This window comes from Podarcis erhardii, assembly GCF_964252035.2.
Source record: "Podarcis erhardii genome assembly, chromosome: 10".
Lineage (NCBI taxonomy): Eukaryota > Metazoa > Chordata > Lepidosauria > Squamata > Lacertidae > Podarcis > Podarcis erhardii.
This window is the reverse complement of record NC_138500.1, coordinates 30,147,653-30,162,921: the sequence shown is the minus strand read 5'-3', so window position 1 is coordinate 30,162,921 and position 15,269 is coordinate 30,147,653. Positions and strand designations below refer to the sequence as shown.

The 15,269-nt window shown below is 43.3% G+C and overlaps 1 protein-coding gene across 3 annotated transcripts in view; it reads left to right on the top strand.

The window, feature by feature from the left end:
* Positions 1-5,074: 5,074 nt before the first annotated feature.
* PLA2G6 (phospholipase A2 group VI) overlaps positions 5,075-15,269 on the top strand; it is a 27,628-nt gene continuing 17,433 nt past the window's right edge. Inside the window, exons 1-4 of one of the 3 annotated variants that reach the window (XM_081879358.1) lie at positions 5,075-5,370; positions 9,630-9,875; positions 12,888-13,103; positions 14,284-14,467. In XM_081879358.1, the coding sequence (XP_081735484.1) occupies positions 9,667-9,875; positions 12,888-13,103; positions 14,284-14,467 (609 nt within the window). In that variant the 5' untranslated portion in view covers positions 5,075-5,370; positions 9,630-9,666. The remainder of the gene's footprint in view (positions 5,371-9,629; positions 9,876-12,887; positions 13,104-14,283; positions 14,468-15,269) is intronic. The other 2 variants (XM_081879357.1, XM_081879356.1) reach the window with 2 other exon arrangements.

Genomic DNA, 15,269 nt, shown 5'->3' with positions numbered 1-15,269 from the left:
CAGAGACTCTCACCTAAGAGATCTACAGCAAACCTTTTTAGAACTAAAATACCCAGCAGATGAAGTTAGACAACAGATCAACAGAGCCAGACTGATACCCAGAGAGAACTTGCTGCAAGACAGACCCAAAAAAGAAAATAACAGAACACCTCTAGTCATCACATACAGCTCCCAAGTTAAAACAGTACAACGCATCATCAGAGATCTACAACCTCTCCTGGACAATGACAGTTCTCTTTCTCAAGCTCTGGGAGGAAGACCTTTCATTGCCTACAGACAGCCACCCAGTCTTAAACAACTCCTAACCCACAATAATACTACAACCAGACCTAACACGGACACTGGCACCAGAGCCTGCAATAAACCCAGATGCCAACTTTGCTGCCACATACACCCGGACAACACCATTACTGGCCCCAACAACATCACACATACCATCTCGGGACTATTTAATTGCTCATCGTCTAACATTGTGTATGCCATAAAATGCCAACAGTGTCCTTCAGCTCTCTATATTGGACAAACAGGCCAGACCTTACGCCAAAGAATAAACGGACATAAATCCGACATCAGGAACCACAAGACAGAAAAACCAGTAGGAGAACACTTCAATCTCCCAGGACATTCTATACAAGATCTCAAAGTAGCTGTTCTATTACAAAGGAATTTCAGAAATAGACTGGAAAGAGAAGCTGCTGAATTGCAACTTATCACCAAACTTAAAACTATGGAGAGACCTGGTTTGAACAAAGACATTGGATTCTTATCTCATTATACATGACAAAGCCATTTTTCACCTTCTCACCCCTTGCTTTTTCCTGTTAGACCTATTGCAGTCGTTAAGAGTCGTCAACAGGCTCATCGCAGCTATCTGCCAATCACCCATTCCCACCACCCTTCTGAGTAATACCCCTCCCCACCTTCTCACTATATAGAAAGGTCCGGTGACTTCTGTTTCAGTGTATCTGAAGAAGTGTGCATGCACACGAAAGCTCATACCTAGAACTAACTCAGTTGGTCTTTAAGGTGCTACTGGAAGGAATTTTTTTATTTTGTTTTGACTCCTCTTCAAGTGAGATAGAGCAGGAAAAGGAGAGAGAGAGAAATACTGTAGTGTCTTGTTATTCACTCACCACACTTCCCCAAGCTATGAGGAGCTCAAGGAGCAGTGCCAAAGTTTCCTTTAGATGAGAGCACACTGGAGACGTACTTGATGTCCGCTTTATTTACAAATATACAAGTAGAACCTATTGGAAGAAAGAAATACAGCTGTCCGACAGCAGGCAGCAAATCTGCTGACCTCTGCATCAGATTCCTAGAGAGAGCAGCTGCCGCAGCCAGCTCCAAAGCTGCCTCCCATGCAAATGCTTGGCTCTGTTCTCTAAATTCAGACTGTAAAAATGGAGAGAGCTGATCTTAGACCCCCTACCCTCTTACAGGTGAATTGCCCATGCCAGAAATCACCTTTACCATTATTTTGTCCTAGTTGCTTTGACCACATCTACACCATATATTTAAACCACATGACACGCCCCACCCCCCAATCACTGTATCCCAAACACTATAGTTTGTTAAGCATGCTCAGAATTGTAGCTCTGTGCCGGGTAAACTTCAGTACTCTGGATTCTCTGGGGAAAACCACATCCGTTAATGTATAGGGTTGGTGAGACCCCTGCCAGAATGACCAGACTCTCCAAACTGACAACAGTATGTTAAATCATACAACTGAATTTAATACAGTCATCCAGCTTATAGACCAACTGTTTATTTTAAAAAGCAGCAGCGGCAAGTTGGAGAATTATGGGAAGGTAAATCTACAGTGGATATGTTTAAGCCACTTTTAAGAGTGCCATTGTAGAGTTTGGAGTTTTTTTTTGTGGGGGGGTGAGAGAGCTCTCCTGGGTTTTGCAAAAGGGTTGTTTCCAGCCCTACTTGGAAATACCAAGGACTTCTGTACTGTATACAACACATGTGCTCTCCCACAGAACTACAGAAATTCCCTCAATGCCATTAGAGTGACCAGATGCAAAAGAGGACAGGGCTACTGCACCTTTGATAGCTTGTTCCACAAAGTCAATGTAAAGGTAAAGGTAAAGGGACCCCTGACCATTAGGTCCAGTCGCGGACAACTCTGGGGTTGCAGCGCTCAACTCGCTTTGCTGGCCAAGGGAGCCGGTGTTCATGTGGCCAGCATGACTAAGCTGCTTCTGGTGAACCAGAGCAGCACACGGAAACACTGTTTACCTTCCCTCCAGAGCGGTACCTATTTATCTACTTGCACTTTGTGCTTTTGAACTGCTAGGTTGGCAGGGAGCTCACCCCGTCGCGGGGATTTGAACTGCCGACCTTCTGATTGGCAAGCCCTAGCACTGTGCAGTAGTTTATTTTTTAAAGGATTTCCAGTATTTATTACTAAAAGATTTATACGAGTCATGCCCTGACATTGTCTCAGAACCCCTTTAACTTCCTAAATATTTCAGTTTCTGATGATAATAAGACTTCAGATCACTGCTTTCATCAGTGTTCTCTTGGGGGAGGAAGAGGATTAAAGTAAGAGTTCATTCTGCTAGTCTCTCACACCCTCACCAAATGACAACCCAGGATTTGGAAGCAGGAATGGAGCAGTGGCTATCTGGGCGGACATCTGGTCTCCTAAACCTGCTTGCACCCGGGTCTGCCTCACCAATGGACAGCCCTTTAAAAAATGCCTGATTTGAAACCAGCCCAACCAGTTCTGTTGACTGATAGCAAGCCAGGTAATTTGTTTTTTTAAAGCATCACTCTTACACAACAGGAACATTCATTTTGAGATATGAATGCATATGCAAGTGAGCATTGGCTTATTTAGTAGATAGGGGAGATCTCAGCTGCAAATCTTGGCTGCAACTTGACAGACCAGCTGCAGCCGGAGGCATGTGCACTAATTAGTTATTGTTATTAATAATACTTAACATAATTATTTAAATGTATAATTGTCTATCAATAAATATTTCCTGGGTGGGCGGCATATATAAAAAAACTGGAGGGCAAGTAATCTTAGTGACTTGACACTAATAAGTAAAGTGAATTAGAATGACATGCCACATTTAATCAAGTGCCAAATATGCATTAAAAAGTCTTACCCCTTTTATAACACTTTAACCAACCCGATTATTTCTATTATTATTAATCAAACTTCTATACAAAACTTCATGCAAAGATCACAGGGCGGTTTACAACATAAAAATACAAAATGAAAACTCAAAATACATACCATTGCAACCACCACCACCAATAACCCCCTCTCACAGCACTTTTAAAAGGCCATAGATTGTTTAATCAGTTATATAGTTACTACATAATACAGATTAGAGCCAAATACACTCTACTGCCACCTGCCTCTTGGTCCTTTTCTGGTCTCTGCTGCTGAAGTGAAAAGTCTCCAGGTAAAGTCAACTAGCGGAAGGTGGGAGAGCAGATAGGTCTCATTCCCTCTCCCCCAGTCTCTCACTAGTGCCTGCAAATGCCTTCTCCTTCTTTCCTGGGCTCGCTGCCAAGAACAGTTTGCACTTGTTCAAAATGTATTGCTTTGGGGAGCCCCCCCCCCTTCGGAGTGAGTACTTTGCTGAGAGGCAGTGACTTCTGGAACTATGACCCCCAACCACCCCATGGACCACAACTAAGTGCACAGCTTGTTCATTGTAAGCTGGTGTGCACCATCCTAGTATAGGTTAATGAAACTTCCAGGTTTTCAGTGGATAAAATACTGAGTAAAAAGGACTTCAGCATTAAAAAAAACCCCACCTTGTTTATTATTATTTTATACTGCTGAAAGACTTTGCTGTTAAGTATGCAGCTTTCAAATTACCTCAGGTTAGCAGAAAGAGCAAAGGGTGCTTAAATGTAAACATCTTTATTTTAAAAGGTTTATTTTTATTATTATTTAAATGTCTATATCACCCTTCTTCTGAACATCACAGGACAGTTTGCAATCTTCTGATTTTCACGGTAGGAGAAAAACTGCAGACATAAATTCACCTGGTCTCTGCATAGCTCAGCAATCGGAAATATGTATGTATGTATGTATGTATGTATGTATAAGACACCATTAACTATTAGCTTACAGTCCAAGTATTTGATAAGAAATCCAGCAGATTCTGTTTACAACAGATGCTACACAAATGGCTCTGGGAAGTTTATAAGCAAGGCATGAAGGCAACAACCCTCCCATCTTATTTCATCTCAGGGATCTAGTCTTCAGCGGTACACTGCCTTTGATGATGGAGGTTCCATTTAGTTTAAGTTTATTTCAATGTGTGGTGAGTTTTGGGGGTTAAATGGATTTCGAGGCCCCACGCCCAACCGTAAGAGTGAACAGGTGCACCTTAGCCAGAGTCGTGTGAATTTAGGGAGGCGAAACTGCATCCTCCTTGCTTTTTTTGGACTCCAAGTCCTCCACACCTAATGGAGGATCTTGTCTCACAATTTTTGTCCGTTGGTTGGCAGAGTTTAATACATTGGTACCTTGGTTTACAACCATAATCCGTTCCGGAGGTCCGGTTGTAAACCAAAACAGGTTGTAACCCAAGGTGTGCCAATGGGGCCTCCCAAAAAAGGGGGGTTGTAATCCCCTCCAAAAGGGGGTTGTAATAAAAAAAAAAGGTCACGCACTTCCAGGTTTGACGTGGTTGTAATCCAAAGCAGTAGCAAACCAAGGTACCACTGTAGGAGAAACAAGGCGTGGTTCCTTCACTGCAAGGCACCCTCCTTGCGCCTCATTATTTAGGCTGAAATGCTAACCCCTGCTACCTGGGAGTAAGCCCCAGTGAAACCAGTAGGACTTGATTCTGAGTAGACTGGGCTAAAATGGTCCTGTTACTATTAAGGGAAGGGGCTGATGCTGGAATTTTCTGTGTGTTTCACATTATGCAACAGGTTCTTATGCCGTCTTCACACTTTGAAGACCAGTATATGATTCTCCCCGCCCTCCGGCTCTTGTTTAAGAAGCCTCCTCCTCCCTTTTTTATTTTCTAATAAGTGAACACGACAGTTAAAACTGTCGCTTTAAAGGCGGGCAAAGGGCAACGGCGAGAGCGTGCGCCACTCTTTGCCCCTTCACAAAGATGGCGGCGGCGTCCCAACCGCGCCATCAGATGCCCGAGGCAAAGATGGCCGCTCCGCCTCCTTAGCGTCGAGACGCAATGGCCGCACGCACGCAACTGCGCCGCCTTCGGATCCTTTGGCTAGCCAAGCAATGAGGTGATCGACTAAGCGGCGGGGAGGAGTCGTTCCGACGGGTTGTGGTTGGCAGAGCGTTGATCACGTGAGACTGTCGGAATTTGTTCGCGGAAGTAGTAGTTGGGGTGAGTACAGTAGTGGCTAATTGAAGAGGTGAGTGAGTCCGAGTCTTAGAGGACAGGGGAAGGGTAGATCCCTCTTCTGCGTGTTTCGTAGTCCTTAAAGTGTGGGTCTCAGTGGCTTAATGAAGGCTCTTGGGTCTAAGATAAGCAAGGGGGTGGGGAAGCTCCCCTTTCTGCTTTATTTTCTGCTGCGATCGCCCATTGCACTTCTTTTCCATATTCCACCTTTAAACCAGAACCCCAAGAACTAGGTGCAAAAGACATAAGTTTTACAATTCGCCTCTGACCACATTCTGAGTCCGGGCATTTGCTTCCAGTGCCAGAACTGAACTGAGCTCACAGTCGTTTCACACAAAAGCCCACTCATGATTATAACTCTCATCATTTCAGTTTAGGTAGAAAAAGTCGTTGCTGCTGTTAAACAATCGAGCAGCCATTCAACAGGTGAGGTTTTCCTGGCCTTCATAAACAGTTGTATCTTAGTGGAAGTCTGCATGCCCAGCAGCTGCTAAAGGCAAAGGAATCCTGCCAGAAAAATAAGGTGATATCCCCCCATGTGCTGTGGGTAATTGAGTGGAAGATGTAAGGCTTAAAGCCTTCCATATTTTTGAAGTGTTAAGAGTTGTGATCAGATAGCTACTTGATGTGACCAAAAAGCTTGAACTTGTAACCAACCTTTTTATATCTGTTAGTTGAACTTCACATTCACTTTAGAAATATGCACACTTTCTTCATCAGGCAGAACCTATGCAATGCTGCATTTCATCTTGGAATATCATGCAAGAGATGTCATGTACAGTTTCTTTAAAAAGTTAAGTACAGGAAATGTGTGATAGTACAGCTCTGATGGGTTTCAAAAGATTATGTTCTGCTTCTGCTGGAAAATTGGTTTGTTGCACAGTGGAAGACAGATTCACATATGCAAGAGTTGGAAACTATGTTAAGATCTCCAGACTTTGAGCACAGTGTAAGGTCCACAGGAAAATGTGATTTCAGGGGCTCTGAATTGCCATAGTGAAAACATGAACATGGTTCAGTACTGTAAAGAAAAGTGTAAGAGTCGGGCAAATGGAAATGTCAGAGACATTAAAACGGCACCTTTTCTGAAAGTTGGTGGAAGGAAGTAACAAAACGGAAGTTATGTACTTTAAAATTCCAAAGTTTGCCAAATTTTTTTTCTTTGTTGGTTTTTAATATGATTGAATTGGCTTTCTGTTCCTTTCCTCCTTCTATATGTACGGTATTTATATTGTGAATATAAATACATTATATTGCTTCTCTTGCTTGCCTTTTCTATCTCCTGGAGGTGAAACCATGAAAAAGGAAAGACTGAATGCAAAAATGTTAGATTGCTTATTCTCGTTATCTGTTTGTCAGCCCACCTCTCGGTCAATGTTAAGGGGCAAGTTTTGTAGGAATACAACAGCTGTTTGTGTACATGTCAGTTTAAACATACTATCTACTTTGGGTGAACCCTAGCTATTATTTTAAATAAAGACTTCATATCTCAATAGCTCTAACCCTTCATCTTCAGTTCTTTTTCTTGGTCACTCTAACATGCAGTGGTGTGGGACAAAATCTTAATGAGCATAAACTTACTTGCCATTTTCCTCAAAAAGTGAATTGGAGAAAGTACAAACCAAGCATACAAAAATGAATAACTGGAACACTGCTTAGACTTAATAATCAAGCAATATATAAATGCCTTAAATAAATAAAATCTTCAGTTGTTAGTGGAAAGAATATAAATGTGTCTCCTTACAGATCATCCTAGGTGGAGTGTTAATAAAGTAGCCTCCAATATGTTGAAGATATATCATGAATGTGTTGCCTTTCCCTTACATCAGGAATTTATGAAACATGTGGCCTTCTAGATATAGTTGAACTCTAAATCCCATGAGCCCCAGCCAGCAGTGCCAATGGTCAGAGGTGATTGGAATTGTAGTTCAACAGTATCAGGAGGGCCACAGGTTCTGCATCCTGGCAGTAGGGAATATGATATTCCTCTGTCATGTGATGAGAGAAAATGCCAGCTGCTGAACTACACAGAATTTCAATTGTGCTTAGCACAATAAGCAGGATAAATACACTGTGCACAAACTAGTTTTATAAGAGAGGTATAGGAACTAGCTGGAGGATTTCTTCTTGGTGGAGTGCTAATTGAGCTATAATGATTCTAGACTTGTAGCTAGGATTTCCAAATTGCAAGCCAAGTACTATTGTACTAAATCAGGAACGGAGTACTTGTGGCCCTTAAGATGTTATTGGGCTCCCATCGTCCCAACCACTGGCCGTATGGGGTGCCTCTAGTATTTTCTTGCCCACTACTCTACATGTCTTGGGTTCTCCACCCTGCTCACAAAAGTAGGCACCAATTTGCATAAACCTTGTATATGCTTTGTGTCGTATTCAAATTTATATCCTGTTTTGTTGATCGGGTGGAGGACTCAAAAATAAATCTGTGGCTGCACACCAAGTAATAAGATATTTGACCAGCTGAATGTCAGCAGGTTTAACCTGATGAATTTCTGCTTGCCATGCAGTTGTTGAAAGACAAGAGCACCCTGCTTAATGCCAACCCTAAACCGTGCAAATAATTCTAGTTTCATGAGATGTAAACTTTTCTGTTACAGTAGGTCTTTCATTCAAGATTCAGTTAAAAAGCAACCAGTGTTTTTAAACAGCATTTTTTTGTGGTTTTTAAAAATTATACCTCTTAATAATTAGAGCAGTGTTATTAGCCTAGGTCAAACAGACAGCCATTCTTTCTTAATTTTTAGGGTTTGTATCTTTCACACAAATATACCCATTTAAGTGTTCACAGCAACAGCCCAAGAATGCACCTATTTTCCTTCATGGGAAAGCAATTAATCACCCCCTCCATCACATTGCTGCTACATTAGCTTAACAGTCCCTCCTGTATTTCTCTAAAAACAAAACAAAAACACACCAAGAAACTGTGTAACAACAATGGACTACAAGCCATAGCAAAGTTGTTGTATGCTACTTTCTCTCAGCCCCTCAGTATTAGTACAGCAACACTGGGATACTTTGTAGGCCCGATATAATTGATGCTTTCTCAGTCACACAGAGATGCCCGTCCACCCACTGGCAATATGAAAATACTAATTATGGATTTTATTTGCATTTTTCTTGGGGAAATGTTTACATACAGAAGAAACAAGAATTTTAAATGCATGAAACTGAACCTGAGTTAGAAAGGGCACAAACTCCTTGCCTTTGCTTCTGCTTAGTCACAGCTGTGCTAAAACTCTGGATTTTTTTTCACTGGGCAATAATCACTTCCATACCAGGAAAGATGTAAAAACAGTTTCAGAATAAGTCAAGAAATCCCCTCAGAACTAACAAAGCAGCTCTTCTCTATTGTCTAAATTTAGAATAAAACTTGTCTGTGACTCAGACATCGTCCTCTTACTCCACTGTTTTGAGAAGGGATCTACTGGGTCCTGTTGAAGATGTTTTGGGGTCTTCTCCTTGGGTTTCTATGAGTAACCCCATCAAGAGTGAGCAGCCTCCTATCTATCCAGTCTAGGGAACCACCCACTAACAGTGCTTCAGACTTATATGGATTGAGCTTCAGTTTCTTGGCTCTCATCCAGTTTATTACCGAGGCAAGACAGTGGTCCAGCACATTCACTGACACACGGCAGTGTCATCAACATATTGCTGACAGTGTAATCGAAAGCTCTGGATGACCCCCACTCAGCAGTTTCATGTAGATGTTAAACAGCATGGGGGATAAAATCAAACCCTGAGGAACCCCACATTGAAGGCTCCACAGTGCTAAAGAGCACTCCCCAAATGACTATCCAAGTAGGACCAGAACCACCACAAAGCAGGTCCACTCACCCCTAACTCAGACAGCTGGTCAATGGTATCAAAAGCCACTGAGAGATTAAGGAGACATAACAAGGAAACATTTTTCCTGTCTCTCTCCTGACAGAGGTGCTCCTAATCTAATTTAATGGGATGAGTTGCATTTTTGAATTTAGGGATGGGAATGTTATCAGGCAATGGAATAGATTTGCAGCTCTTTCAAATTTATTATTTTAATCACGTATTTTTGCTGTTTTTTTAAGAATAAAAACATTTTTATCATACTTGGCTATCTATAGATCTGTAGATATCTTTATTTTAAAAGGTAGCGTAGAAGTCTACTCAATATTAAAAACGTTTTTTAAAAACCAGGAAAATGATTATGCTGAGGAGAAGATTCATTCAGTGGATGATGATGGCATTATCTGAATTTGAACTTTGATCTTTCCACAGCCTTGAACGAAGAAAGCTTGCACTACTTTTTAAAGACATGCAGTTCTTTGGTCGGCTCATGAACACTTTAAACAATGTCACCGGCTTGTTTTCAAACCCTTTCCGGATCAAGGAGGTATCTCTGGCGGACTATTCATCTCTGAAACGTGTGAAGTCTGAAGATAGGATAGTGCTGTATGAAAAAAGTTCATCTCACTCTTGGGAGTGCCTTCTTCTTAACCCCAATAATGAAAAAGTTGCTTTCCGGTGAGTGGCAGGGAGACCTTGTTTAATTTTAGCTTCAATCTGTTCCTTAGACCTTAAGAAACTCTGATATAAAACCTCTTCCTAGTAGGAGAGGGTGAAATTGAGGGTGGATTGGGAAGAAAGGGGATCAAGGGGACTATGCAGAAATGAGGGAACATTGCTATAATAGCATAGGTTTTCATGGCTACTGTCCACCAGGCACTTGAGAGAGCCAGTGTGGAGTAGTGGTTAAGAGTAGTAGACTCATAATCTGGTGAACCGGGTTCGCGTCTCCGCTCCTCCACATGCATCTGCTGGGTGACCTTGGGCCAGTCATACTTCTTGAAGTCTCTCAGCCTCACTCAACTCACAGAGTGTTTGTTGTGGGGGAGGAAGAAAGGAGAATGTTAGCCACTTTGAGACTCCTTCGGGTAGTGATAAACTGGGATATCAAATCCAAACTCCTCCTCCTCCTCCTCCTCCTCCTCCTCCTCCTCCTCCTCCTCTTCCTCCTCCTCTTCTTCTTCTTCTTCTTCTTCTTCTTCTTCTTGAAGGGTTATAGGTTAGGCAGGTGGGGTGGAGGACAGTGGTGGCTGGTGACTGGTAGGGGGCTGGTAGGGTGGAAGGCAGGGAGACCAGAGCCAACGACAGGCAGAGGCAAGTAATTTCAGTTTGGTCTCCATCATCCTTCCTGCTGAGTTCTGCAAGGGCAACAAGAAGACTAGGGAGGAGAAAGCTGGCAGAGAGACCCACCCCCTGGAGTTGTTGTAAGTAGGAAGGCAAGCAGGCTGGCTGAATTGAAAAGGGACCACGAGGCTCATCTAGTCCAACCTCCTGCAATGCAGGAATCTTTCACCCAATGTGGGGCTTGAACCCACAACCCTGAGATTAACAGGCTTCTTCTCTACCGACTGAACTATCCCTCAGGTGTGTTTTGGTTCTTCTCTTTAAACCTTATGGAGAGGGTATAAAATTGTCCTGTTCCATTAGGACTTTTGACTGCTAAGTTTGAGTGAAGTCAAAAATTTTGCAGCAGCAGCAAAACATTAAGAGTTCTTGCTGATTGACTGGGGTTGTGGGTGTTTATGGTCTTGCATATTCTAAATTGTTTTAATCTTTGTTGCGAGCCCCACCGCAAGCCAGAGAAGCAGGCTCTAATCTTTCTAAGTAAATTCCTTTTGTTTTTTTTTGTTTTTTTTATAAATTTTTATTGAATTTTCAAATTTTTTTAACAAACAAACAAACATATAAAGACAAAACAAAACATACATAATTTCATAACCTTACTTTCATAACCTTCTTTCATTGACTTCCCCGCACCCTCCCTCCCACATTCCAATTTCATTGATTATCTCAGCAAGTTATTTCCTCTCATCCCTTAAATATTTCTTGTCTTTTCTTAAAATTTATCACCTATGCTTGACCCATTAACTTATCCAATTTTACACAATAAATCATTTCTCTAAGGACGGCCTAAGTTTTTTCCCATAAATTCCTCCCTTCCCATATTACACCTAAAATCATAATATAGCAATTCTAAATCTCAGATTTCAGTTATTCTACTCTCCCCTCCCTCCCTGCCCCGGTTCTGTCCCTTCCCAAACCAATGTCCCAATAAATTGGCTGCTTTAGCCCGGGTTTCTCACATCGGAGGCTCTTAAGCCCCAGTTAGTCTCTCTCCACCAGTTTTGTTGATAGTCCATTTTGTTGGCCCTCTCTTTTTGAGGAGGTTCTGTCACCAGCCCCTCATATTTTTCTCCTTCCAAATCAGTCAGTATCAGTTTCTGCTCAGGACCACTCAATCTCTCATACTCCAGCCGAATGAAGAAGTCCCAATCGAACTTGTTTGCTCTTATATAGTCCAGTATTCCAGTTATTTCAGGGACTTCTTCCTTTCTCTTTCTCTCCTTTTGCAGATTTGCGGTCCACTTGTCATTTTCTTTATATCCTTTGTTCCCAAAAGTTGCCGGCTTTTGGTTGATTTTTTCCACCTGAAATTCCTCTCCTTCTTCCTCTTTCTTTTCCCCCAATTCCGAAGTTATCTCATCCTCTGCAGCTGCAGAGTTTTTTTCCACCAGCTTTGTATCATTAGCAGGGTTGCCCAGTTCCAAACCGAAAGTCTCCAGTTGTTTACTCATTGTGGTACTTTGCTCTTGTAAAGTTCCCACGAGAAAAAACATCCTTTCAATCTCTGCCCATAGTTTCTCTTCTGCAGCCATTGCAATATCTTTAGTTCCCTCCAGGGGGATTTCCATCATGATCTTATTCCAACAATCCGTTACTGTTGTTCCCCGCTACTTTGTTATTCCCAGTCACTTTGTTTCTAAAAGTTCAGTTTTAATGTAGCTCTTTTAGTCCAAGAAAGTACTAACAATACGGTTCCAAATCTTTACCACTCGTTTGACAGCTCTTTGACAGCTGTCAAACTCTTTGTTCTTTTTCCTCGGGCTCACACGCAGGGCGCTCCCGGGTCCAAGGGGGGGGGGATTGCCAAGAAAAAAAGTCTTCCGAAAAATCCAATTCATGAGAATGTCTATTTAAACACCAAAGTTTTTCCGCCTTAGTGCTCCTCTCCTTGCTTTGAATCTTTCTGTGGGGGGGGGGGAGTGCGGACTTCCTTTTAACACCCCCCCGATCGTACTCAATTTTAGGTATAAAACTTTTAGTGCCAAAATTTCCTTCTACTCACGGGTTATTTGTTTCAGTCCGAATTTCAGGAAGAAAGATAGCGCTCTCCGGTCATGGCTCGCGGCTTCGCTCCGCCAAGGCAGCGATCGACTCTCAGCGCCACGCCACTCTCCGGTCCACTCCGTAGCCTTTAAAAAGGCTCTTCGCGGGTCGGGGAGGGCGCTTAAGGTGCCCACCGAGTCACCATGTCCGCAGGCTTCAGCGCCTGCGGTTTCTAAGGGTCCCCGTGTCGCCGGCACGGCAAGACCCGTCCTTAGCGGAGCCGATTCCCTCCGGAACTCGGAGGGAATCCGCCATTACCCGTTCGCGCTATCCCGGAAGTCCCTAAGTAAATTCCTTTTGTAGGCTCTTCCAGGTAGACCACGAAGGATTTGCCCTTGAGCACTACGAGCTGTACGCAAAGAAGTTGCGCCCCTTCTATGAGAGTTCCCGCAATCCTTTGCAGCTGGAGGTTTTGCAGCAACTGACAGACTGTTTTCGCAGCCACCCTAGCTGGTCGCTGGCTCATGTAGCGGTAGAGGTTGGGCTCCTGGAGAGCTTCCGTCACAATCACATCCTGAGGTATGAGAGCTTGGGCTCCTTCTAACGGGGAATGACTTATATTGCAAACTTAGTTTAGGGCATTTCAAATGGGAGTCTGGGGGCCATCTTAAAGCCTTTTGCAAATCTCCCCTCCTCTCCTTTTAAGCCCCCAAACTCAGAGGCTTAAAAGGGAACCACGGGGAAACTTGGAAAACTGACTATTGTTCTAACAGGGATGGGGTTTTAACTTGGGTGGGTCCTGTTTTGTTTGGAGGGTGGGGTTGTTTTAAATTGTTTTTAAACGTCAATTTGTATTTTTGTATTTTTTGGCCGGAGTATTGTTTCCCAACGTGGGGTGCACACCCCACAGGGGGGCAATTTTATTTTTAAGAGTGGCAATTTGAGAATGAGTTATTAACAGTTAATGGCCTTTTAGTCTTCCTCCACGTGAATAAATAAGAATTATATGTTGCAGGGGGAAAGGGCATCAGGATTTTAGAGATGCTTAGGTGGGGCATGGCCAAAAAAAGGTTGGGAACCACTGGTTAGGGGCTTTTGTTGGGGAGTGTACTGTTTATTACTGTGTATACATTAGTATTGTTAATTGTTTATTTTATTATGTGCTTTGTGTTTAGATTAAACTTATTGTATATTTTATGCTTCATATATGGTACCTTTGTGTTTTCAACCACCCTGAGACCTATGGATATAGGGCGGTATACAAATTTAAACAACAACAATAACAACAACAAGCTCTGTAGCTCTTCTCCTGCTCCTCTTTTAACTTTCTGAGATTGAGTACTTAAAAGGGGAGCTGGGATAGACTTGCAAAGTGGACAGGTGGGTGTCCCTGCCCATTTGTTAAACTTGGCCCTTGAGGCAGAACCTGGTAAGGATCACGCCTGTGGATCCCGAAAAGTCCCTGCTCTAATGATTGATTTCAGTGGCTCTGGCTTGTCCTATTGGAATTGAACAGGACAGGGGTGGCAGTTCTTCCAGTCACTGATCTTACCCTATATCCTAGATGGTAATCTTTCCTAGAGCACTGAATACCTGCTATATTGGAAGCGCAGCAGCGGTAGAATTTGGTTTGCTGTTCCACAAAGTAACATTAATGAGCTTTTCGAAGCAAACCGTTTTGGGTGGGTGTATGCGATTCTGGCTGGTTTTGCACTTGGGCCTGGCGGTGTGCCCAGAATGCCTCCATCTTGCATTGCAGCTGCATAAACAGCAATAGCGGTGATAATGAATGCACTCCGGTGCACTTGGCCTGCCAAAAGGGAGACATGGAGTGCCTGCGGGAGCTGGTGGAGCAGTGCCATGCCCGTCTCGATGTCACGGACAAAAATGGAGATACCGTCTTCCACTACTCTGTCCGAGGGAACAACCCTGAGATCATAGAGGTGAGGATGTTAACAGAGAAAGGTAGGTTTCCTGGTAGAAAGAAGAAAATGAAGGGAAAGGTGCAGAAGCAGAGGAAACAGGAACTTACCATGTCTGGAGAAGCTGGAGAGAGACGGTTCCCCATGAGTTTATGAGACTGTTCTTGCAGAACCAGTGTTGTGCAGTGGTTAGAGTGTTAGACTAGGACCTGAGAGGCTGGGGTTTGAATCCCCACTTGGCCATGAAGCTCACTGCGTGACCTTGGACCACTCACTCCCTCTCAGCCTAACCTACCTCACAGGGTTGTGGGGAGGGTTAAAGGAGAAAAGGTAGAGCCATATATGTCACCCTGAGCTCCTTAGGGGGCAAAAGGTGGGATATAAATGCAGTATGTAACCACCTAATGACCACCTAATTGGTGGTCTGTGGACCCAGGGGTCCATGTAAGCCACCCGGGGTTCCATGGAACATACCCATCAACTGTCCTGAACTTCCTGTTTTGGGGTGCTGTGCTCTCATGGGAGAGCACTGCATCCAAAATTGTGTGAGAGCACGGTACACTTTTGGGTGCTGTGCTCTCACTTGGGTCACATGGCTTGTGCAGGAGCGTGGCCCGGAAGACGTCCTGCCTGGTTTTGCTCTGGAGGGTATGGCTGCACCATTCCCATAACAAAAAAAACTACCGGCAAGATAGCAACTTTTTCAAAGTAGAGGATCTGTAGTGTGGGTGTTGAAAAGTGGGGTCCGTAGTACTTAGCTAATTGGGAACCACTGTGATAAATAAATGAAATGAAGAGAATGTTGCTTCCATGCGTAAGGGCA